This window comes from Prionailurus viverrinus, chromosome B4 (assembly GCF_022837055.1).
Source record: "Prionailurus viverrinus isolate Anna chromosome B4, UM_Priviv_1.0, whole genome shotgun sequence".
NCBI lineage: Eukaryota > Metazoa > Chordata > Mammalia > Carnivora > Felidae > Prionailurus > Prionailurus viverrinus.
The window spans coordinates 31,311,911-31,337,865 of record NC_062567.1 but is presented as its reverse complement, the minus strand read 5'-3'; the positions used below and the strand labels follow the sequence as shown (position 1 = coordinate 31,337,865).

Here is a 25,955-nt window from a genome sequence, read left to right as displayed (position 1 = left end):
ACATGCCATTCTTAGGTCAGAGTTTCCGTGAGCCCACAGATACCACTTCCTTCCCCCTTCACAATGCTCATGAAAGTCAATGTGATGCACCCAAGCTGACTTTAGATTCGTGACATCAAGGTTCCTTCCATCCTAGACACCCGCACCCCTCACCTCAGGGATAGAATCTGACGACAAAGACCTGGGGTGATGAAAGGGAGGTGAAGGTGTAACATCTTGTGTCAGGGAAGACTGGCAGAGTACCACACATACAGCTAGCTCTCCATAACTACTTCCTCTGTGACCAGAGTTGAGGTTAGGGGGACATGGGACCTCCAAGGGTTTCTGAACCAACAGCCACATTAACAGAGGGCAGAAGAACATGATGGATTATTTCCTGATACCCCAGGTCTCTCCAGCCCCAAGTGAATAAGTACCTCAGAGCTTCTGCTCTGTGCCTGACTCAGGACTCTACTGTGGGATCCAGAAAAAGGGTCAAGCCAGGGGCTTATCATCTTTGGTGGACCCTGGGCTGAGATGCAGGAACAAGTGGTGGGGTTAAGGTGCTGCTGTATGAGAGTCCAATGTGGGAGGCCCAGGAAGAGCTGTAGGAAAGTGCCAGGGGAGAGGGGAAGAGTGGTTTACGTGATGGCATGACTCCCCTGTCCTTTGAAGTGTGGTGTGCACAGGGGCCAGGAGCTGCAGACAAGATGCCTGGGAAGGAAAGTGTCTGAATGCTTTCCCATCAACATGGAGTCTTGGCTCTGGGCCTTGAAGGATATGTAGGTCTGGAAGGCAGGAGGTTCTAGAGAGGAAAACCAAATAACTCATGCTAGAGGAGAGGGGAGGATGGCTACCTTCAGAACCCGGGCCTGTGGGGCAAAGTTCATGTTCATACCCATGATTATGACTCACACTGCACAGGTGAGCTGTGAAAGCTGGAAACCTTGTGGGTTTTTCTCAGCCCTGCCTGGTATGTGTTGGCAGGTACAGCCTGGGGGAAGCAGTGAGAGGCCGGCTCTGACCCAGCTTCCACTCCATGCCTTTGCTGGGCTTTACCAGTCTAGGAGTTCCAGTATTACCTTAGCCCTTCCCCTGGACCTTGCTATCGAGCCAACAACCAACAGTTGTCACTGAGGCTCCCATTCAGGGAATCAAGGCAGAGTGGCTTTCAGGGGGCTGAAATGTCCCCTCCCCGAGTCTGGCTTTCATCAGAATGGGCTCCAGGGGAGGAAGCAGACGGGAGTTTCCTGGGGGAGGTGGGCTGACTCTGCCGAACAACTGGGTCCTCCATCATTTAACCACCAGGGCCAGCCAGGTCATGTGCTCCCTAAGCTCTCCGCCTTGTTGCTGCCCTTCCTGAAGTTAGCTCATTGGGGGGTGGCTGAATCATACCAAGCCAAGGGAAGGGAGTGAGGATTCTGGAATGGAGAGGGGGCAGGGGCCTGGCTATGACTGGCTAGAACGTTTTACATGGTGGTTTGTCGGAGGGGTGTTCAGAAGAGGGAAAACCAGTGTCCAGAATCCTGTTTAAAGACGCACGGGCCAAGAACACCATGTGGCAGAGTGCTGTATGTGGGATTTTGTGTTCTTTGCAGGGAGGGTTGTGACTCTCATTGCTGTGAATCCATGCGCTCCAGAGTGGGAGCCTGGGTTTGAATCATGAAGGCTAGAAGACACATGCTTTACATTACACGAAGTTTCTTGCTCTTTATTCTTTTTTTTTTTTAATTTTTTTTAATGTTTATTTATTTTTGAGACAGAGACAGAGCATGAATGGGGGAGGGGCAGAGAGCGAGGGAGACACAGAATCGGAAGCAGGCTCCAGGCTCTAAGCCATCAGCCCAGAGCCTGACGCGGGGCTCGAACTCACGAACTGCGAGATCGTGACCTGAGCTGAAGTCGGACGCTTAACCGACTGAGCCACCCAGGCGCCCCTCTTGCTCTTTATTCTTATGTTGGACTTTCTCCACATCTAGCCCAACTCTGTGGCTTCCTTTCCTAGCAATGCTGCACTAAGCTTCAGGTGTCATCACTAATTTCTTGGAGGCCAGACTTCGAGCAGCTGCTGTCGGTTCCTGTCACAGGCGCTGGGGCAGGAACAGCTCCTGCACCTCCTAGAAGGCACATCTGCTTGTGGGCAGGGGCCCGGGTTCAACCTTGAGGGGAGAGTCTGTGTGTGGTTCTGGTGGCTGGCATGTGACTGCGTGACTCAGCAACCTCAGAGGGACAGGCACAGTGCCCACAAAACTCAGAGCGCTCAGCATCTCTGATCTCTTTTTGGTCCCACAACCACTTTGTGAGGTGTAGAGTGAATGTTACTTTCCCATTTCAAAGGTAGAAAGGTTTGGGGAGCCATGTCCAAGATCAGCCAGCCAGGTGGTGGCCAAGCCAAGCCAGATGCCAGGATCTGAAATTGACAGATTCCTAGTTTCCCTGATTCCCGCTCCAGTGCTGATTCCACACAGCCAAGTGGCCTCGGATATAGAATTTTCTTCTGGTTGGGGGTGAAGGAGAGAAGGGGATAGGACTCTTGGGATCATCTTTAAAGGGGCATAAGGGAAAAGGGAGGGGGCAGGGGAGATCACTGTACTGGCCTGGAGGGAAAAAAAGATGGGAAATGTTTAACAGTGGACCTACCCCCATCCATGGAACCAAGCACATCCATGGCACTGCCTGGAAGGGGCCCTGCAGACACTGTTCTCTGGTGAAAACCAGCTTCAATGCTACACATTGGCCTCCTTCCCCGGCTGAACTTAGTGCTCAGCTCTCAAAGCCAAGTTCAGTTCTAGGCACATGAAGGCCCAGACACATCTGTTTATGTTGAAATGCTCTTCAGTTGCCAGGTCCAGGCTTTCTAAAGAGTTTACTTTGTAAGTAACCCCTACACCCAACGTGGGTCTTGAACTTACAACCTTGACATCGAGAGTTGCATGGTCCAATGACTGAGCCAGCCAGGCACCCCCCCGGCCTCCAAATCTTGACCAGGTAAGAGCAGAATGTACACAATCCCAGCCTGGGGGCCAGGCTGCCAGGATGCTCCCACCTGGAGAGGCCAGCAGGCCCACCCCTCCACCATCACCCAGCACTCCGAAGAGCTCTGGTGGGCTGCACTCTATCCAGTGCCATTCAATCAGTTCTGCTGGTTAAGGCCTCCTCCCAGGTCAACCCGTCAATGCCCTCCTCCTTATCACAGTCCTGGTTTGAAACTGACAGATTTTTCATCCCTGATCACATAGCTAGGTTTTGAGTCCATGTCTTTTTTTATTTTTATTTTTTTTAATGTTTACTTATTTTTGAGAGACAGAGAGAGCATGAATGGGAGAGGGGCAGAGAGAGAGGCAGACACAGAATCTGAAGCAGGCTCCAGGCTCTGAGCTGTCAGCACAGAGCCCGATGTGGGGCTCCAACTCGTGAACTGCGAGATCATGACCTCAACCGAAGTTGGACGCTCAACCGACTGAACCACCCAGGCGCCCCCAAGTCCATGTCTTTTTATTGCCCTTGAGATTCCTCTCATCCTGCCTTCTCCCTTCCTCCATTAGCACCTGCCACCACAGCTGTGCCACAGCTCAACTTCACATGCTCGCCCTGAGATAAAAAAGCATGAGGAAATGCTGAGAGGGGGGTCCTCAGCCTGGGCAGAGGGTTGGGGAGGAAGACAATTTTTCTGCCCGTTTTTTTCTTTCAAGATACATAGTAAGATCAAGGGAACGATAGGCAGAAATATTCTCCTAGCTCGCAGTGTTTTTTTCCAATCCACACACAGTTGTGGGGGGCAGGTAGAAATGACTGGAGCAGGGGGACAGGTGGAAGGAGACATGAGTAACAAGCAGGGATACAGCTCACCCACCCCCATGGGTGCTGGCTCTGCTGGAGGCCAGACCGGGTGGGCAGGTGGTCCTGGCACCTCAAGGAGGGAAGGCATCCTTGGAGCCCTTGGTTTTATGGGCACATCCCGGTCCCACTGGGGGTGTGAACTTGCTTGAGGGGAGAAATGATCCTCTTCCACACAGAAGAAAAAAATAATGACCGATTTTATTTTGGTTGTTGCCCACAACAGGAGTGCAAACAGCCAGAGGTTCAGTGTGGACCCTGCTACACCAAACTGAAAAGTTACTTTCTACTTGTTTCCCTCTTTCCTTCCCACTAATGACTCTAAAAGTCATGAACAGGGTCGGCGGGGCTCTTCACATACATAGGCATGAACTTATTTTACATTTATTGTCAACCACTGCGATCAGCACGGCAGGCATACCCTCTACCTACTCTCCTCAGGCACGGTGTTTCAGAAAACTCGTCTGACCTTGATGCTTCTTCCAAATATCTTCCCATAGGAGAACTTGGTGGGGGTCCTGGGACTGCTGTCTGCATCTTCCAGGAGCAGGGGCCAAGGCCTGTTGGGGTGATTCATTCAGAAGAGACAGTCTGGGGTGACCACCCCTCAGGAGTTAAGGCTCTACCAATTCTGGATCCCCTGGGCTGTAGATGAGGCATCAGGGAAAAGAATGAGGTGTCCCCTTGAACCCCCACTGACCGAGCTGAGTGCTGGTTTGTTCCCAAACTGGTATAAGGCACCAAGTGCTGACCCAGGGCCAGCATCTTCCAGCCTCACCCTTCTGCTTCCCCAACCGGATTTTTACAGGTGATTTTAAGAACAATGTGATGAAGACTTAAAATGTTAATTCTAGGGCCAGAAACAGTATTCTGTCCCAATATGAAGGCTGGCAAGTAAGTCTGGCCCTGGTTACATTTTTAAAATGGTACTTAATTCTTTAAAAGCATTAAAAAAAAACATTAAATAAAATGCAGCTGGGGAAAGAGGGCTGTTGGCTGTCAGGTGCTTCTTGTTTTTTTCTCCCACGGGAAAGACCTGGCATTTAAACTCTTAGGGAGACAACCTGAAGGCCACATTGCCAGATGCTGGATATTCATCCAGACTTCCCCACCAAGAAACTCACTTTTTCTTGTCACTTGCTGTGCCAGTTGCCTGTGGTGCATGTGAGTGAACCCTTGTTCTTTTGGCTTTTGATCAGCACCATAACACTAATACACCCTAGCTTTCACTTGGACGAACCCCTTCTCCTTGGTAATGACTCTGGAGGACTAGGGACATGTGGTATGTCCCCTGGAGTCACTGCTGGGAGAGCAGGTCTGGTGGAGCTGCCTCAAGATGAAGGTGGAGGTGGCTGGCGGGTGTAGAATGAGGCAGGAGGAGAAAGACTGGAGTGTTGTCCTCTTGAACTGAGAGTGCTGGTTTGTTCCTAGTAAGGCACTGAGTGCTGACTCAGGCTCAGCATCGTCCAGCCTCAGGCACGCATCCAGCAGTGACTCATATGAAGGTTCTGGAAACACTGCCCATCTACATCAACCTGTCATGAGTAAGTTAAGTTCCTGAGAGGAAACAGAAGATTCAGCCCAGCATTTTAAGTAGTTAAGAGTAAATGCACAACTCCGTTGGCTCACCAGATAGATCTGTGATGAACCCGGGTAGTAGGGAGTCAGACCCTAGAGGTGCTGGGACTGCTTCCCCTCAGTCCTTCTCAGGTTTCTTCAAGGTGAACATTAGTTACCATCATGAAAGATGTCTGCTCATCTACAAAGGCCCTGATTCAAGAATCTCAAACCCTTCAATGCTTTGCCCTCCCATGGATTCTGTGGGTTGGTTATCAGGGAGGGAGGCACTGACAAGTTAAGTGATAGGCCTAAGGCTTCCTCTGAAGTCAGGGAAGAGGCAGGAATGAGTTTCATGTCTGAATGCCAACCTTAATCTCGTCCGACTCACATTCCTTACCACTCTCTCACATGTGGACACAGACACCAGCAACCGTTATTCTCATTTCACAAGTTGCATGAGGCAGCCCCACTCTTGTACTGGGCACTGTAAATGACCCTTCCCCTGGATCTGGGGATGCTCCAGCTGCCTACGTGGGAGACCATTCAATACAACTGTAATCCTCCAGGCACTGAGCTGTTTACTGTTACAAGATCCTCAACTTGGATCCTGCTTTAGCCTGGACCCTCAGTTGGACCCTCCTGGGTCCAAAGGCTTATATTCAGCCTACTTTAGAGCTAGAGGTCCACACTGGTTCAGAAAGGGCATACCGATCATGAAAAGAAGATGCGTGTGCGCACATGTATGCATACATGTATATGCATGCATCATGGGATGCAGTCTCCTCTTCCATATGTCTTAGTAATAAGGTGGCTTCTCAGGCAGAGGCAGCCAGCACACATGGCCTCCCACAGAAGCCAGGACTCCAGCTTCCTTGTTTAAGCCCCACCTATAAGACCTCAGGGCAGAGGACACAAGGAGTGGGGCTGTCACAAAATGCTACCTGGTGAAGTTTGACAGCAATAGGTGGTCCATATGGGAGTGTAAAAGTCTTTGTGACCCTGGGCACCTGGTCTAACAGGCTCCTTGGTTTAGTCTATGAGGTGCAGCTCTGGCCCCCTGGGCTGATGTTTCAGTGGGACAAAATCCACCTGAGAGGATGGTTTCTTACCCTCTTCACTAGCATTGCTGGGAGGGGATCTTTTGAGCAGATAACACAGAGAAGGGAGTCTCCTTAAGAGGACTGGCCAGCTCATAAAGTAAAATAAAAAAAACATTCTCTCCATTTACCATTTTTTACTCTGATTCCTAAGAAGGGTTCAGGAGGGATTTCAGAGACATAAGACATTTCCTTCAGAGTTTCTTGGAAGGAAAGGGGGTATGTGTTTCTGAGGTGCACTTACATAGGGCTTATGTAGCGTTCCTTTCTGTTGCCTGCCAAAAACAGCAGCCATCATTTCCTGCCACCTGGGGCTGCTGTGACCTGCGGTCAAATCCTGCTTGTTTCCACCTCTAATCAAAGCAAGACCTCTGAGGAACAAAAGGTGACTGGGATCAGCACAGGTGACTACCAAACTCCAGCCTTTCCCAATAAGCATGTGTCATAGCCACAGAATATTCACTCAAGCCGGTTATATTTTTTTCTACCTAAGATAGGGTCCTTTCTTCTTTCTGGGATAGCTGGCAATAAAGCTGAAAGGCTCTAGGAGCCAGCTTCCATGGCAGTGACCTCTAGGCCGGGCAAGGCTCACCTCAACACATCTAGTGCCATTTTTTCTTTCCCTGCTGTCTGTTACTGCTCCAGAGGGAAGCCTTGTGCCTTTGGGATTAGTTCTATGGGTGACAACAAAGTCAGCTATCTCCCGGTAGGTCAACACACCAGAGAAGGGGAAAAGAGCTGGAATGTGTCTCCATCTGGAGACTAACCCAAGAGGCTTCTTGTAATGAAGAGAGAAGAGTTCACCAGGATTATTGCCTTCAATCCTTTGGGGATGGTTCCAGTCTAAAGATGGGTGACATCATCTCTCCAAGACCCTATGCTGAATGTAGATGGGGACACTGACACATCTAAACAATTTAGACCTGAAGGCCGCAGACCCCATGCCACTGGGCTTCCCAGTTAGCTGTATCAAAGGACAGAGGTGAGGCAGGCACAGAAGCAGTGCTGGCAAAGAAGGCTGCCAGGACCACAGGATCACTTGGACTTGAAGAATAGCTTATCACACTAAATTGTTTCAGGCATTTTCTCAAATGATAGCAGTTGGGGGCTGAGCCAGGATAATATGAAGGACTAAAAAAAAAAAGCACAAACTAAAAAACAAAAAACAAAACAAAGTTGTGTTCTTTAAACAACCTTGTACACATACCCATGCATATGCCAGACATAAATGATGTGCATGGACAGCATCTCCCTAAGAGAGGCAGGTAGTGGAACGTGGAAATGCATCCTGGCTCACTGCCAAGTCCAGTAAAATGACCTAAGAAATACTCTGTATTTCCGGACGCCTGGGTGGCTCAGTCGGTTAAGCTTCCGACTTCAGCTCAGGTCATGATCTCACAGTTCGTGAGTTTGAGCCCTACATCGGGCTCTGTGCTGACAGCCCAGAGCCTAGAGCCTGCTTTGGAATCTGTGTCCCCCTCTGTCTCCACACCACCCCTTGTGGTATGCTTGTGCTCGGCCTCTCTCTTTCAAAAATGAATAAACATTGAAAAAAATTAAAAAAAAAATAAATATTCTGTATTTCTTTTAAAAACTTTTATTGCGCATAAAATGGCCCATTCCCCTTCTGCCTAACTGGCAGCTCAGTTATTACCACCTTTCAGTTTTTTTCCTTTAAACCTCCTGCCCCACTGAAAAATTTCTTCTTCTGAAAGGATAGTCTATCATTGCTGGTCAAAAGCAACTGGAGGATAGTTTGAGGGCAAAGGCCCAAATATATCACCTGAGCAGGGTTAGAACCCCACATGGAGTCCCTTAGACTCAGGAGTAGGGGTGCCTACAGCCTTCCCTCTAGTGACACTGGACTGGTTGTCCACTGTATTGGCCTTGTGTTTGGGCTCAAACTCTGGCATTTCATACATATATATACACACACATTGATGTGTGTATATTTATATATATATTCTCTGTCTCCTGCCTTCAAGAGGACTTAAATGTCAGGAAGGGGACCTGCCTGGAGCTGCATGCATTTCCAGAGTTGGAAAACATTTCACGCAGCATGTCACCAGGGTACTAAAATAAACTGCAAACTAGTGGTTATAAAATGGGAGCTTTAAAAAAAAAGGTGCACTACTAGAACCTGAAGTTGCAACACCATTGGGAGTGGAGAACTGGCAAACATTTTGCAGGCTGGTGGATTTTTGAAGCTTCTCTGCAGAGTCTTCAGTCCCCCTTCTATTAACTGCAGGCAGCAGTGTGCTTCGGCAGAGTGCAGAGTGTTAAAAGGCTGACCAGTACTGGCCGGCAGCAAGGGCAGACGGTAACATCTGGTGCTCCTGCTACATTAAGCTACTTACAGCACATCGCTATGGCCGCATCCCTTACCAGCCACTTCGTAAACTGCTTCCTTGTTCTGGGATTAGCAGGAGCCACAAGGGATGCAGGCACAGCTCTCCTGGGGCTTGGCTAGTTAAGGTGGCATTCAAGAGGTGAAGCAGGTTAGGGACAAGGCCGCCTGATGAAGGTCCTGTCTCAAGTCCAATTTTACTGGAAGGTTGAGGTTTAAAGATAGAATCTAGAACACCCACCCCTCCCCTTTTTAAGAAAAGCATAAAAATGGAGATTCTGTCTCATCAGAAAACAAAGTGAAGTCAGAGCTGTGACAGCTGCTAGCAGCACATCTGGATTTCCACAGGAGAGAGATGGCAGCCTTCGGACAAAGTGAAGAGTTAAGACAGGTTCTTTGCTCCTTTGTACTAAGAATGAATGTTCAAGTTGAGGCATGGTGTGGGTCCCCCTGGAGGTTCCAAGGTCAGCACGGACACCTGATCTAGGCTGCCTTGAAGAGCTGCCAGGCCTCTGTTCTCTCTACACAGGCCCCTCTCCACCAGAAGTCTTCTGCTGGAGGACCCTCCCAGATGGGCCTGGCCCTGACAGGAATCCTCCCAGGGTGGACCGCATGTCATTGTGTGGCTGGACAAGCCCTGTGCCACCAGATTTTCCCACACCGTGGCTCTATGAGCTGCACAAGGCCAGTCTCTGGTTGAACTAGGAGAAGTGAGCAGTTTGGCTCAAGGAGCTGGTTACATGGTGCTCATTACCCCTGCCTCCCCATGGAGATCTGGGTGCAGAGGAGGTCTGGGGTGGCGTTAACTGTGAGAGACCAACCTAAATTCCAATATGTGCTACAACACTTGCATCTCTGTCTGATGGGACCTGAGGCTGGGCTGAGGGGAATTCTCATCAGCTAGATGGATTACAGGGTCCCACCATACACTGTCTCAGCCAGCTTGGAAAAGGGCTTACCCCCAAACTTTAATAAATATGCTGTGGGAGGTGAAACCCTGGCACCAAAGCAGAGGAAAAACAAAACAAAACAAAACAAAACAACGGGTTCTGCAGAGCCAGGGTTCAATAGAGAGAGGTGAGTGACATCTGTGCCTTTTGGCCTGGCCTCAAACAGTGCTGAAATGTACCCCTGACAGATGAATGGTGCAGACACAAAAGTTTGGTACCACAGTAAGAGTAAGCCAGGTGAAGGAGAAGGTGCCAGACACAAAGTACAGGAGGGGACAGAAGAGCTACAACCAAGAACCCACACAAGGGTCTCAGCTGCTCCCTAATGCCAACTGGGTCAGCAACACGATGAAGAAGGCTAATAAATAGACAGCTGTAACAGCATTCAGTCAGTTTGGGATGGGACTGTGTAGGACGCAGCAGACACCCCCGTCACTCCTACACCGGGTGCCACGTGATCAGTGTCTCTAGTAAAGATATAAAAATGAAGTTACTTCTTTTCAAGTATTAAAAAAATAAGTTAATTGACAAAAAGGGTCCGAAGCGGCTGAGCGTCTTGCCAGGTTGTCAGCTTCATTTCAATGTGCAAACACAGGAAAAACGTCAAGGAAAAAGATAATCTCCTGCCCCGACGTGAAGCGTTGAACAGTGACAACGCCTGTCTGTCAAGTGGGGGCTTGAAATGTCGGGCCTCCTCCTGTCCCCCAAAGTCAGTATTTTCCAGTGTCAAAATTGTTGTGAATTAAAAGCAGAATGCAGCAATCCACAGGCCTCAGGCCAGAGCCAGAGAGAGGCCTGGGACATTTGGCCACCAGGGGTCCAGTGTGTGGTGCGGGGGTGCCGGGGAGCAGATCCCTCCTGGGTCCTCCTTCTTGCATAATGAATTGGGGAGCCAGCCCGCCTTCAGGTCCCCCTGTGATGCTGGCGTAGGCACTGACCTGCTGGCCACTGCCCCCTCCCAGGTTTTGATTCACATCTTGCCTCCTGGGGGGTGTTCTTCATTTCTTTGGTGGTGCTTCAGGGAGCACGAAGACGATGGCCGTCCCTTCTGCTCTGTGGAGGCACACCCTGGCGGCTGTGGTTCTGCCAGAGAGGGGGCAGCTTCCGCCTCTTACCTCCTCCCGTGGAAGGGGCACCAGTCACCGTGCGTCCTTGGGGAGCGTGCAGGTTCTCCTTTTCCTGCGTTACGTGTCAAATGCTCTGTGTTCCTCTCTCTCTGGAGCGGGAAGTCAGGGTGGGCCTCTTCCAAGGAGGCTCCGCCACCTCAGATAATCATCCTCACCTGGGGTTCCCCATAGCACAGACATTTGACCCACTTTTCAAGAGGCACGTAGACATTTCAGTGTAAACTCCCAGGAGGTGCCAGGTCTTCTCAGATCTTGCATCCGGGTGGTTTTTGGAAGAACCCAGCTTGGGTCAGGCAGATGCCACAGACCAGCCAGCCAGAGCATGGGTACAACTCAGGACCAGTTCAGGCTGAAGCCTTTAGACAGCATGACGGCCTCCAGGTCTTTGTCCTCCTCTTTTTCCCGGAGCCGCTGCTCCTCTAGCAGGGCCACGAGGGCATCTCTCTGCTCCACCACCTCCAGCATCTCGTTCAAGATCTTCTTCTCCTCTGACAACTCCTCCTCGGTTTTCAGGTGATCTGGGCAGTGGCCAAAGACATTAGGTCTACAGGACCAGGAGGTAGCAGGCCCACACCCAGCTTTCCAGAGCGCGCTTCCCCTCTTACCTTCCACAGCCATCCGCTCCCGAAGTTCCTGCTGCAGTCGGCTCTGCCGGTCCTCAAGTTCCAGCTCCCGGGCACTGGGATTGGGGGCAGGGGGAAGAGGGAGACAGTGACTTGGGGACCATATTTCCCCATCGCCTAAATTAGGAAACAGCTGTGCTCCTGCCGTGACAGGTGCTGAGCTGATAGCCTCCCCCATAGCTGGGTCCCCAATCTCAGGCCACTCACAAAATCATCAGCTCTGACTCGTAGCGCACCATGGCATTTTTCTCTTGCACCAACTTGAACCACTCCTGCATCAGCTTGGGGTCATCTTTCTTGCCCATGCCTGCCAAGAGAGAGGGTACGTCAGGCGCAGAAAATGTCTCCTGTCTACCCCGGCCGGCAGGAGTTATCACACTGGGGCAAATGTGCAAAGAGAGCCGAGCAGGATGCTGCCGGAACACTCCCAAGCCAGGTCCAAAGTTTGCCTACAGACATGGAGGGGGGCCACCATGCCTACCCCCAGAGCCTAACGGAGTCTGTGCTTTCCATCTGTCCTTCCCAGGCCCAGCCCTCACCCCCTCAGTAACCTGGTCACAACTTATTTGGACCACTCCTGCTCAGTGGTTTAGTTCTTGGTATGTTTTAAGTGCCTTGCCCTCCTTTTTCCCATTCAGCATTTATTTGGTACTTGCTATGTACTAAATCTGCTCTGAGGAAACCAGTCTCATGAATGAGGCAAATGCAAATTTATAAACTGCACTTACCCCTCCTTTTAAATTACCCTCATTAACCCAGCTCTTTTCTGGGCTACTGCCCCTCTCTGGGCCACTGACTGGTACTGATGCTAATCATTTCTTTACATCCCCATCAATGAGGTACCTTTTCTGAACTTCTGGCCATCAAGTTTCCTGCATTGTATATGTAGTACATCCCAGGATGGCTATCAGGTTTCTTGCCAAGGGCAGAGAAACACCAGCAGACCCTAGAGACTAAATAAGGCAGTACTCTTTGACCCAATTCCAGCAGCAGTTTCTGGGGCTTGTGCTCTACACTAACACATGGCCGATACCTAAATCTCCATCAGGGGCAGCCTGACCCTGCTGGGCTTAACTGAAACAGGAGGACAGAAGGAAGAACCTTCCAAGGAATGAAACCACCCAAGGAGGGAACAAACTCTTTTTCCTTGGAACACAAAGAAGCTCATGGCAAGGGGCACCTGGGTGGATCAGTCGATTAAGTAGCTGAGTTTTGATTTCGGCTCAGGTCATGATCTCACAGTTTGTGAGTTTGAGCCCCACGTCAGGCTCTGTGCTGACAGTACAAAGCCCACTTGGGATTCTCTATCTCTGTCTGTCTCTCTGCCTCTCCCCTGCTTGAGCTTGCTCTCTCTCTCTCAAAAACAAATAAACATTAAAAAAAAAAAAAAGCAGTAGCAGCTTGTGGCAATAGTGTGGTCCTGCCTGAAGCAAAATACACATTACATCAGTGGTCTTCAATATTTTTGGATTACAAACCATTCTGAGAATCTCAGGAAATCTAGGGACTCTCTTCATAGAAAAATGCATGTGTACACATCCAGCAATCTTATATAAACTTCAGGGTGTTCATGGGTTCTTGAAGTCCACCCATGGGCCCCAGGTTAAGAGGCATTGGACTGGGAAATCTTTCAAAGTGCCTTCCATTTTATGACTCACTTGGCTGGATGTCCCATCCCAGTAAAGACCAGACCCAGAAACATATGGAATATACCCTCAGGTGGGACAACTCCCCTGTATCAAACTCCTTTCTGTTTTCCTACATTCTTCCCATCTGACTTCCTTGCACATGGTTCAGAGATAACTCTCTTTCTGCCAGGTTGTTTGCTTGACACACAGGAGGCCCCTGCCAGTTAGTCTTTCAACGGGGACCACACTCTGGAGAGGCAGAAGTGAATTGCACTCACACAAGCAGGGTTTAGTGTTTGCACTGTGCCTGGGTGCACATGCAGCTATTCTTCCAAGGTGAAGTCCTGTCCCTGAGTCCTACTCTGAAGGATAGAAGCTCTCTCCTGACCAGCCAAGCCTGCTTCTGTGGAGTGCTGGGGTTTCTGGGGACAAAAGCTCTCCTTACCCGACCCAATAGACTTGGTCCTTAGGCTTTTAAAGCAGCCCACAGCTCAGTTCCATGCATTCCTTTCTGAGCGTCTCTGCACAGTGTGCCCACATGGCCATGGAAGATGGAGCCCTGAGGCATGCAAGCTGTCCAGTGCGGCAAGCTGTGAACGCACTGGGAGGTCTTCTCCCTCCTTCCCACCTCCCCATGTGCAAGGACAAAAATTCCACTGGGAGACATCCGAACACTGCTCATGAGCTATGGTAGAGACTGTTCACAGCCGATGAGCAAAGGTATATGGCGGGGTGGGTGAAAGTCAAATGTGAGCGCCATGAAGAGCAGAGTAAGAAGTTAGCAAGGGTTAGTCATGACCACACTCCCCTTTCCCCTTCCCACATGCCTTTTCAACAACAATCTTATCACCACAACAGACTTCAAATCAGACAAACTTAAAAAAAAATACACACACACACTCAGCAAGACACAGGGTAGAAAGTTTGCATCTAGTGGTGTTTTGTTTTGTTTTTGTTTTTGTTTTTTTCTGGAAATAACTTGGGGACATCTGACCAGTCTTTGTAAGGACAGTATTCCTCGACGACACCAATAGAAATCTCTGCCGCACAGGTAGGAGGTTCCTCGCCTGTGTCCCTGGCCCCTCTATCTGCTAGATTTGAGTCTGAAAGGTCCAGCCACGAATACTGGCATAAATCATGGGATGCTCAGCTGCAGCCTGAAAGGCCCCTACCTGGAGGCTCTCTGGCTCCCCTCTGTACCCCAGTCCTCCCCAAGACAGTCAAAGGGATACTGTACCTTGTAAGAAACTGCCACATACTCATAGAGTTTTGTAACAAAGCTTTCAAGTGTCAGAGAAAAAGAGAAATAACTGGATTTTGGGTCCCTGTTTGACTAGTGTTGCTATGACCCCTGAGAGGCAGTGGGGATGAGGTTGGGGGAGTTACGTTACCTTCCTGGACACAGCAAGGGCAGAAGGAGAGAGGTCTACGCCGTGGAGTCCCGCCACTGGGCTCAACTTCAAAAAGGACCAAACAAGGAAAAGGAGGAGGAGGAGACGAAGAAAGACAAAAAGGAAGAGGAGGAGGAGGAAGAGGAGTTTGGAAGTGGAGAGGGACAGGGAGAAGGTGAAATAAAAAACAAGCAGAGGACAAAAAGCATAAGAAGTGAGAAAGGAACAACAGGAGGAAAAGAAAAAAAATACAAGAAATGGAAAAGCAGAAACAAGGGAAACAAAGTCTACAAATGAATTAAGTCCTTTTTTCAGCACGGAAACTGAACAAGAGCAGACCCAGGCATCGGGCATGTGGCTTCAAAAAGGAATGCACGTGTTCCCTTATGATGGTGGGTGGCTCTTGGGGTGAGTGGGATGCTCCTTCTTCCTCTGTTCCTTACTGGGAAGGTGGTGACATCTGGGTATTGGGTTCCCTCCTCAAAAATACCCAAAGCCCCTGGGACTTGTCTGCCTATCTCTGTGGAACAGTTCATGTTAAATATGTGGCCAACACTGCTCCTAAGTTTGCAGGTGATAACCTCGGGTCACCAACCAAACCTGTGTGAAATATTCTAAGATGTCACCACAGACGCATGCACTCCACGTAAAACTAACCCTGGGTAAGTCTAAGGGATTGCCATGCCCACAGAAAGAAGCTCTGAATCTATGGAGGCAGCACCTGACCTTGGGATGGGCTTCCAGGGCTGATATCTGTAATGCTTTGAATTCTGATCCAGGGTGACTTGAGGGAAACATAACTACACAGGGGCAACTTCCACCAGTCCATCTCACTATCCCCCCATGTACCAGGGAGAGACAACCACCCCCTTTTCTTCTGCCCCTCCATCTCCACAAAGGGTTCCAATGCCACATCTAGGGGAAGGCTGTCATACTTTGGACTGGAAGACCAAAAGGGGTGAGCTGACAGGACATGCCGAAAACTCACAGTAACAATGCTGGTAAGAGTCATGGACGGGGCAACTGAGAGAAGACAGTGTGCAGAGAGACATGTCTAAGACTTAGGGAGACCTGATGGTTACCCAGGAGGAGGGAGGGGAGCCCAGCAAGGGACCATCACAGAACCACCAGGGCACACACAGGAGACACAGGCTCAGAGAAATGGCCTCAGGACTACAGGGAGCAGGGGCAGTTTTAGGATTATAACAGGGTTTAAGAAATAGATCTGTTTTAGTCAATAAGAGGGCTAAATAGACAAGCTATTGGTTGATGGGCCCTTCTGCTTTGCAAATGCAGGCACCATTTTCCCTTTCTTTCACGCCCTTCAGTGTTCATCATAGTGCTTTGTGCACAATGAACCTAGTATCAGGTAATACTTCAAAACTAAAGCCAGAGACTTGTTTGTGGGTATGCATGTGTGTCTGCAATGTTGATTACATCCAGGGTTCTAAACAGACATGACTGTGATCAGCTGATGCACTGGGGTTGGGAAGAAAGGCTCCTTTCTCTGCTTATAGCTGATCCACATTCAACCTTCTCTGTTTCAAAGTGCAGACTCCCTGTTGGTGCTCAGAATACCTGGATAAATCTCATGACACACAATGTCAATGTAACATTCTCTGTTGCTTCCTGGTACTGATATTATATGCAAGCACACCTGTGGTGCAGAGTGGAACAGTGTCCACATTCATTAGCAAGGGACAGTGACTTGATACACAACCAACACAGTTGAGCCCATGTACCTGCATGTATGTTTAAATGTGTTTCTACTTTCTGGATATCACAAATGTAGCTTTTAGTTCTTTTTATGTAGACCACATCCTCATACACCCTTTCCAACACAGATGACAATATGAGGTAACAGGATATTCAGAACAGAAATTAGCAAATGAAATTAGAAAAAGGGACATCAGGTAAAGCAGGTGTTAAAAAAAAGTATTAAAAAAAAAAAAAAAGAAGAAGGCATTATCCTAATAACAGAAGGCAGAATGGGAACCCCTGGAAAGGAGCTAGTGGAGCTGACAGGATGCATGGTTATGACTTTCCTCTTCAGACTTTCCTTCATGCTCCAAATTCTAAGTAATAATATACACTACTTTAATAATCAGAAAAAATGCCCAATAAATACTGCTTTAAAAATAAGAAGGGGAGCCTGGGTGGCTCAGTTGGTTGAACGTCTGACTTCAGCTCAGGTCATGATCTCATGGTCCGTGGGTTTGAGCCCTGCATCAGGCTCTGTGCTGACAGCTTGCTCAGAGTCTGGAGCCTTCTTCGGATTCTGTGTCTCCTTCTCTCTCTGTCCCTCCCCCACTTGTGCATAGTCTAACTCTCTCAAAAATAAATAAATGTTAAAAAACAATTAAAAATTGTATGGAAACCAATTTGGCAATAAATTATATTTAAAAAAATAAAAAACCAAGAAGAGAAAAAAAATTTCTGTTCTCAAAAAAAAAAAAAAAAAAAAAGAGAGAAATCAAGGGGAAAAAACCAGTTAAACAAGGGGAGTTCCACCCAGACTTGAATCTGAAGTGAGCATGCAAGGAAAGCACAGAGGTACTGATTTTGAGTGTAATTTCTTTGCCTTTTTTGGAGATGTGAGAAATAGATGATTTGGTCCACTAGTTCTAAGAGCAAACATATCATCAAGCTTATGGCAAATACGAGTTTTTTAGAAGTTTATTATGGTTAAAGTGCTAGGGTGCTAGGTCTCTGTGTCTTTGTAATGGGTACTGTATGTGTCACTTATCAGACTATTTTGGTGTCTCCTGAGGACTGCAGTCATCACCTCTGAGCAAACCCAGAATTTGGTCCTGGTTGGAGGCTTCTCAGCAGCAGGTCTACACTCTCATTCTGGACTACTCTGTCTGCCTTCCAGATGCTGCAGGCTCACCTGCCCCACTTTCACCCTGGCAGCAAACTCAACTTCTTCCTCTGAAGCAGTGCTTTCTTTTGAGAGGTGGCCACCATCAGTGGTGCTCTAGCACCCACTCATCTTGACATCTGGGGGCAGGGATGAGATGGGTCATTGGATTTTGAAAAGTGGCAGAATATCAGATTTAGTGGGATGCATGTAAGAAGCATGAATAGTGCTTTCATTTCAAAACATTCTCACATGTATTATTTCATTTGAGCCTTACACTGGTCCCAGGTGGCTACCTGGACAGGCATTAGCTTCTCTATTTTCAAGTGAGGGATCTGAGGCTCCAAGTAGTGGCACAGCCTGACTAAACCCTTAATCTTCCTCTCCCATTCTGAAGAGTTTGCCCTCTTTTTTTTGAACATTTTTTTTAATGTTTATTTTTGAGAGGGAGAGAGAGAGAGAGAGACAGAGCAGGGAAGGGGCAGAGAGAGACAGAGACACAGAATTGGAAGCAGGCTCCAGGCTCTAAGCAGAGCTGGATGCGGGGCTCAAACCACAAGCTGTGAGATCATGACCTGAGCTGAAGTCTGATGCTTAACCAACTGAGTCACCCAGGTGCCCCAAGAGTTTGCCCTCTTTAAAGGGCCAAGAGGGACGCCTGGGTGGCTCAGTCAGTTAAGCATCTAACTCTTGATTTCGGCTCAAGTCATGATCTCATGGATCATGGGAAGGAGCCCCATGTTGGGTTCCATGCTGGTAGCATGGGGCCTGCTTAGGATTCTCTCTCTCCCTCTTTCTTTGCCCCTCCCCTGCTCACTTCCTCTCAAAAAAACCCCAAACGTTAAAAAAAAATAATAAAGGGCTAACAAAGGCTCTAGGCAAATCTAGCAAATAGCTGCTGGAAGCAGCTGGGAGAAGTGTCACACATAGACCCTACTCAGAATGCCAGACCAGGAAAGCTGGCAATGTCATCCCTTCCTCCCATTATTCTGCAGAGGCCCAGACAGGTTAAGTGACTTTGCTGGGCATATGGTGAAGCTAGGACCTGAATCCTAGGTTGGCCGCATTCTCCACACTACCACTTTGCCCTGATCTGTTTGGATACCTCACTCTAGACCCTGTCTCTCACGTGGCCCGGGGCCACTCCAGGAGCAAGTTGGTGGGCCAGTCTCCAGGATTCTTGAACAAAAATAAAGGGGATGTCCAGGTCTGGTATACAGCTGAGAAGCAGCTGTGGGCATCTGCCTCATCCCAGATACTTATCTCTTCCCATGATACAGGCTCCCAGTTCTCATTGTTGGACAAAGGAGCCTTCACCACAGGCTTCAGGGTCTCTACCTGCCTGGTAGACCATGTGGAGACTCTAGTCAGATGGGCTAGGGAGATATCTAGATTCCAGAAACCCCAGCCTGGGACTAGAATGTCCCAGCCTAGTACTGTGCACCAGAGACATGAGGAAAATGGGCTTTTTATAAGCTGAATCACCACTTGTATTTTCACACAAAAATACAGAATTCTAAATGATCAGCTTACAAACATCATCACCCTTTTACAGGCTCAAAAATTGCACCCCTCCCCCAACATTTTCCCTTTTGATACACCGTAGCTTGTTTCATGTATAAAAATCTGTAAAGTACCCCTGGGTTAGATGACTTCCTTTCCAGCTACATATGTGGAAAATCCTGCAGAAAGTAAGAGATTCTTTTTCACTTCCTTTTGGTCTCTGAACAAGCTCCAGGTGTCATGGATAGGAAACAGGTATGTTTATTTCTCAGTCACGTTTCGTGCTTCTATTTTCCTGCTGCAGTAGCTCTGGGCCAGTCTCCGTGGGCCAGCCTGTGCAGCCTTCATCTTGCCTGGGTGGACTTTCACTCATTTCTCAAACTTGTTTTTGGTAGTAATGCTACTATATTTACTGATAACTGAGCCAGCATTGCAGCAATACCTTTTTATACAATTCATCCTACAGATACTACCAGAATGTTGTTCATCTTTTCATAAGGGAACATCAGGGGCATTACCTGTCATGCCCAAGCTCCATCTGCCAGATTAGCCTTGCAGAAAGCCACATGCCCAGGAAGGGGAGAACTTCTTGGTAATTCAGGTATAATGAACAAGGCTTCCATTGATTTTCTTTTGTGTTTTTCAGGTTACATAGCCTGAAGCAAGGGAAGACTGACCAAATGTTTTGTTAACTAAGGTTATACTCAACTGTTCTGACTCCTCAACCCAGGAAACCCATTTGCTCAGTATCAATGCTATGCTTCTGAGAAGTAGCTTTTGCATTACAAGGCTGAAGTGCCCAATCCCAAACTCAGGGGCAACGATGAACACTTTGGCCCTAAGAGGGAACCAAGTTGGCTAGTTTGCACTGCTGCTGGGTGGTAAGCAAGCATCACGATACGGTGGAAGGTTTCTGGTCTAGCAGGCCCAGTCTACATACACAGACAGGGCTAAGATGTGCCTTGTGTTATAAAAACTCAGTGCAGCATGAATCTCTAGATTGGGGAAAAAATGAAGCCCTTCTCCAAAAAAGAAAACTAAAAAAGCATGTAAGAATGGAGATCCAAGGTATACACATGCAAACAGACACACACACACACACACACACACACACACACACACGCTTGGAAATCTCAAGGATTTTAAAGTTCCTAAGCAAAAACAGAGCAAGGCTAATAATGCTCAGACCAAAAGACAAGTAAAAAATGTACCAACATCAAATTAAGGGAAGCCAATAGAACAGAAAGGGAGGGGAGGTGAGAAGGCCTGGGGTGAGCCTTCCTGTGTCTCTGCCCCAACTCACCAGCAACCATGAAAGACCACTTTCCAGGCCTTTCTGTTACATTTTTGAACAATTCATGTTCTTTCAATTTCCCTTTGAGACATACAAATCAAATGGGGAGGTCTTCGAAAACGAGAATTTAGGTATATGTTTTTAACTGAAAGTTCTTTGGAAGAGAAACAGTTTTTATATCTAAAGATTTCCAATCATCTATCTGTTCTAGTGCAAAAAAATGTGGTGGCTGGACCAGTTAGGGAGGGCCTGCTCAGTGTCCTGGGGAAGAAAAAGGAAAGGGAGTGAGGTCACTTGGGGACACTTCCTCTCTGGTACAGGGTTCATTATGTGTCCTTCTAATGGTTTCTTTTGAAACTACAAGATTCAACTATATGAAGAAGAGATCTTTATTCTCTATACTGTGTGGCTCAAAAAGAGACTTTTGATACAGGTTTGGAACTTAATATAGTTAGCTGAGGGCCACTGAAAGACCCTATCCAAGCAATATAGTTTACTAGGCAGAGGACTGGGCAGGGATCAGGAGTGTGGACTTCTGTGGGCAGGATATGGAATTCTTAACACTTGAACACTGCTTGGAGCTTCATCTCACCCACCTGATAAGATTGGTGCTGGGGCCCAGCAATGGGGTTGCCCTGTAGCCTTTTGGTGATGTAAGAGTAGAGAAACAATTAGGCTCTATAATTCAGGCTCCAGATTTCAAAAGGGCAATTTTTCTTCTCAAATAATGAATATTACCAACTATTCTAAGAATGAAACACCAGCAGAAAGTGAAAAGGGACCTAATTTTTGGCATCTATGTTTTCCTCCTGGAGCCGGGCAGGAACAGGGCCCAGAGGACCCTTTCTGCCAGGGGTACAAATCACTCCCGTCAGAATAGATGACTCTTTTTTGCTTCATTGGTAGGACAGTAGCAGCTTCTATGTGGTGAAAAGAACCACAAGAGAAGTTTAAATTTAACACAGAAATCATAATGAGCTGGCAAAAGAGGAAGCAATGGGTTGATGAGAACCAAGTAGCAGGGGCTATAAGGTATTTGATGGTGGGGTATTTTATAATTCAGAAAATACACTGGGGTTTCTTTTTTCTTTAAAATTTTTTTTTTTAATGTTTTTATTTATTTTTGCGACAGAGAGAGACAGAGTATGAGCAGGGGAGGGGCAGAGAGAGAGGGAGACACAGAATCGGAAGCAGGCTCCAGGCTCTGAGCTGTCAGCACAGAGCCCGATGCGGGGCTCGAACCCACAGACTGTGAGATCATGACCTGAGCCGAAGTCAGACGCTTAACTGACTGAGCCACCCAGGAGCCCCGGGATTTCTTTTTTCTACTTATTTCCTTTTTCTCTGAAATTTGATGGAATTCTAAATCTGAGAGGCTAGAAGCTCTCAAGTCAGGGACACAGAACTGAAAATAGCCAACAACATTTTATCACCCAAGCATGGGAGTGCAGAAAACAAAACTAGACACACTAGGTAACCAGTGGCAACAGGATCTTGAGCTGGGAGGGAAGGGTGAATATAACTATAAAGGAATGGGTTTTGACAGTTCCTTCTGGGAGATTTTAAATTAAAAAAAAAATCTTTTTCACACATTGAGATTCGTTTTTAGGATTGACATAAACATCTGCCAGGGCATGTTAGAAGGAGGTGGGAAAGGAGTCAAGGATATTAGACAGGAAATGGGATTTGTTAATTGGAATGCAAGCATCAGCCCTTTTACAGCATCAATGGCCATGAGTATGGAAGTCCCTGAACACACCAGAAGCTCTGGGGCACTGAAGGGATCTGAAGAGGGGTAGGTGTCCATGGGACCCTGGGGACAGAAAACAAGCAGTGACCAGCAGCGAACCAACCGACCCGAGGTCAAGAGCCTGTTTCCTTACCGCTCAAGGCTAACAATATGGAATTGTCATACAGTAGAAATCACAGAATTATGTCCTTGGCTTTTAAATGAATGGGCCACGAAGTGACTCTTAAAAGGATGGGATTATGGCAAAAAATGATAGACGATAATCTTTGCCAGTTCTTGTAAGACAACTTCTAGGCAAAGAGCCTGTAAGGGGAGATGAAGAGGTCAGAGGGACCATCCAAGGATGCAGGAACTCCATCCAAGGATGCAGGAACTCCAAGGAGGGGCCCGAGTCTCCCCTGGTTAACCTCAGGATCAGCTGCTTGGCACTCCTCTTAACAAAACTGCCTGAAGTCTAGAAATGAGACTCACGGATTCGTTATTACCCTAATCAAATACAAATGGTAAGCTTTGTATAGTCAAGACATCAAAAATCGTGAATTCCTTTAAGGCAGTGGTTTTCTTGCTTTAGAGGGCATGAGAGTCACCTGGAAGGTTTGTTAAAACACAGATAACCATGCCTCACTTCTAGAGTTTCTGATTCTGAAGGTCTGGGATAGGGCTTGGAAATTTGCATTTCTAGTAAGCTCCCAAGTGATGTTGCTGATACTGCTGGTCCAGAGACCATACTTCGAGAACTGCTGCCTTAGGCTTTTCCTATCTTCACTGAAAAGAACTGCAAAGTAACTTCCATGACACAGCGAGGAGGGAAGGACATAATTATAGGCATCTGTCAACACAGCCTCAAGGTCAGTGGATTTGGGCAGAAATCACAACTGCATCTTTTTCCATGCACTTGGATCTTTTAGGGGAAATATGAACGCAGCCTAATGAAAATGGGTGAGGCTGAGTTCTTTACACGTTTGGTTCTTGAATGTGACTGGCAGTGAGATTCCTAGTGGATGTGATACCTACATGTAAGGAATGAGAATGAAATTCAGGGCACAGGTCATACTGGGGAAGGAGAGAGAAAATGTGTGTGTGTGTGTGTGTGTGTGTGTGTGTGTGCATGTGAATGCATGTGCATGTGGGTTACTACTGTCAAATGACTAAACTATATTAGAGGGACCAGGATGCCGATGTGAGGTTGATGGGGAAGGGTAGGTGAACTTTTATTAAAAAAAATTAAATTAACCCGGGGCAGCAAAGGCTATCTCAAATCTTCCTCTGGATTATTTATGTGCAGGGGATCCAGCATGCTGCTCCATTATGAGCTGGAAAAGGGCCTGTGCTTTTGCCATTTGGTTACCAGGTTGATATCTTCTTGTTGTTTGTGAGCAGAGACTGGGAAGGGCGGGCAGGGAGAGGGTGTCAGCAGGGTTAGTGTCAGCAACAGATGCTGCTATACATACCACCCAGATGCAAGTCGATGAGGTCACTGTAATAAGACTCTCCCCAATAGTCTACAACAAGGAATTGGTGAAGAGAGAGTTACTGGATCACATAACCCTCCTGTGCCCCCATACCCAAAGCAATCAATGACATGAAGCATAAGAAACAGAGATACAGCAAGAAGGCGAGGAGAACAGCTGGAGAGCATGCATCTAAGTACATTACAATACACATGTGCTGTAGCTACATACTTCCTGGTGGTGGAAGGGAGTGCTCACTAAAAACCACAAGTGATACAGTTAATAGCCAATTAGCAATGTGATTGCTGTTTAGACCTCTGATCAGTTAAGACAGAACAGAAGGCCTTGGCTTTGCTGGGAATCCTGCCTCTGCTGGGACTCAACTGCATCTAAGATTTTTAAAAATTCAAGGGCATATCAGGGGCTACTTACTACCATTTTACTGAACATTAGAAGCCCCAGGCTGAGACATTGAAGGCAAGATATGAACATCCTAAAAAAGCTCTGCAAGGCCACCAATCCTTAGGTTTAAAGGCAGTCAGAGCTCTCCCAAGAATTCACCTGTGACCCCACTGGTGAGCATATCAAACTCTTTGCAGAACCACTTTCACTGGATAGGTTTGAGATGAAGGAAATCCTGTTTCTTCTGAAATTAGGCCCAACTTCAGCCAGACTTCTTTTTAAAAGCACACAATGAACCATGACTATTTGCCCTAGGGCTCCTGGAGGTCTGCTGGCCACAGGCACTCCTTGCCGTCCAGCTCCACATGGCTGTGCAGCACGGATGTGACGTTCTTCACATGCCTGAGATGCAGAGACTGGTCACTGCAGAGGGCCTGAGCTTGGGCGGATGGTCCTCACACTCTCAGAATCATAAACATATGCAGAGTCCAACAAAAGTCAGCTGCTATGTGTTACCCTTTGCCTCCAAATCTCTCAATCTAAATGCTGATCCTGGCAGCCTTTTGTTCTACATGAGGGTTTCCCCTTTAAGAATGGACAAACCAGAAGGCAGAATGTAATCCTGGAATGGTTTTTCAACTCATGCTCGAGGCTGATTCAGTGGTTTAAATTTGAATCACAGTTCCAGAAACAAAAAGGGTTTCTCAGGTGCTCCACACTAGAAATCACATGTGCCCTAGGCTTGAAGGCTCTAAGCCTAACCCTGTGGCCCAAATATATGTCAGCCTTAGACCAGTGGAGATCAACAGGATGGCAGGTCCGTATCAGATCTCTTCTCTGGAAGGGCAGCCTGGCTAACACTCGGACCCCTTCAGACACCTATGGAGGCTTGAGCTCATCAGGCAGGACAGGATGGCAGGCTCAGCCAGCTGTGCACCCTCAGGGAAGGGACGAACTTCCAGCTGTGCTGGAAGACTCCAAACTGTCATGCTCAACTGAGTCTATCTCCTTAAGGACTCAGCCAGGAGCAACCAGACTAACAACAGGAATGGAATGTAGAAGCAGGAGAGAAAGGACAGCCAATGTTCACAGTTCAGCCTCAGAGATGATCTCTGCTAAGTAGGACCAGGGCCACTGAGATTTCTGACAAGAGGCGAGCCTTGGAAGCAATATGTTTAAAATAAGAAAAAATACGTTTGGAAATACATTCTCATGGTAGGAGTTACTATATCTTGAGAATTTCCCAAATGTACCATGGGGAAATCTCCCAATGGAGCTACCAAAGCCTGTCTTTAAAAACAGGATAAATACGTATTTGGATGAAGGTGTTTTGATAAAGCTTTGCTTACAAGAGTTTGGACTAGAACAATGGTTTTCAAACTGTTCTGTGAAACCCTAGGGTTCTTCAAGTGGTCTTCTAACTAACTGATTCACAAGTACTTTGAACTCCTTTCAAACTTACACAAGACACACCACATTCAGAAGTCTGATATGCCAACTTTAACCCACTGAAGACCATCAACACATCAATCTGTGCTATCAGGCAAACTTGCTTTTGTGAGGCTCTCTGTGTGCAAGTTTCTTCGGCTCTCTGTGTGCAAGTGTCTGTATCTGCTGAAAATGTATTAGGGAAGAGGATATCTTACATATTTATTTAAATTCTGGCCTGCAAGTAGAGTACTTATCAACAATAGTACAGGACAGCATCCTGGGGAACCATCACTCAGTGAGACCGAGCCTGTCAGAGCAGCTCCTGTCACAGTGCGGTCCTCTAGGAGGATGACATCCATGCTATCACAGCAGAGTTGGCTTTTGTGTTTACCACATGCCTGGGGGCTTTTCTCTGAGATCTACTCTTTATAAGAAATAAGGAGCTTCTGGGGCGCCTGGGTGGCTCAGTCGGTTAACAATCCGACTTCGGCTCAGAGGGTCATGATCTTGCAGTCAGTGAGTTCGAGCGAGCCCTGTGTTAGGCTCTATGCTGACAGCTCAGAGCCTGGAGCCTGCTTTGGATTCTCTCCCCCCCTCTTTCTGCCCCTCCCCAGCTCACGCTCTAGTCTGTCTCTCAAAACTGAATAAATGTTAAAAAATTTAAAAAAAAAGAAAGAAATAAGGAGCTGCTGTTAGATTTGTTAGTGATTCAACTGTGAAAACAA

General features: G+C 47.6%; 1 protein-coding gene across 15 annotated transcripts in view; it reads right to left on the bottom strand.

The window, feature by feature from the left end:
- Nucleotides 1-9,867: 9,867 nt before the first annotated feature.
- MICAL3 (microtubule associated monooxygenase, calponin and LIM domain containing 3) overlaps nt 9,868-25,955 on the bottom strand; it is a 224,778-nt gene continuing 208,690 nt past the window's right edge. For 12 of the 15 annotated variants that reach the window (XM_047865310.1, XM_047865323.1, XM_047865309.1 and 9 more), the window contains 4 exons: nt 23,398-23,448; nt 11,728-11,827; nt 11,503-11,576; nt 9,868-11,415 (listed from right to left, as the gene is read on the bottom strand). In XM_047865310.1, the coding sequence (XP_047721266.1) occupies nt 11,231-11,415; nt 11,503-11,576; nt 11,728-11,827; nt 23,398-23,448 (410 nt within the window). In that variant the 3' untranslated portion in view covers nt 9,868-11,230. The remainder of the gene's footprint in view (nt 11,416-11,502; nt 11,577-11,727; nt 11,828-23,397; nt 23,449-25,955) is intronic. The other 3 variants (XM_047865313.1, XM_047865316.1, XM_047865322.1) reach the window with 1 other exon arrangement.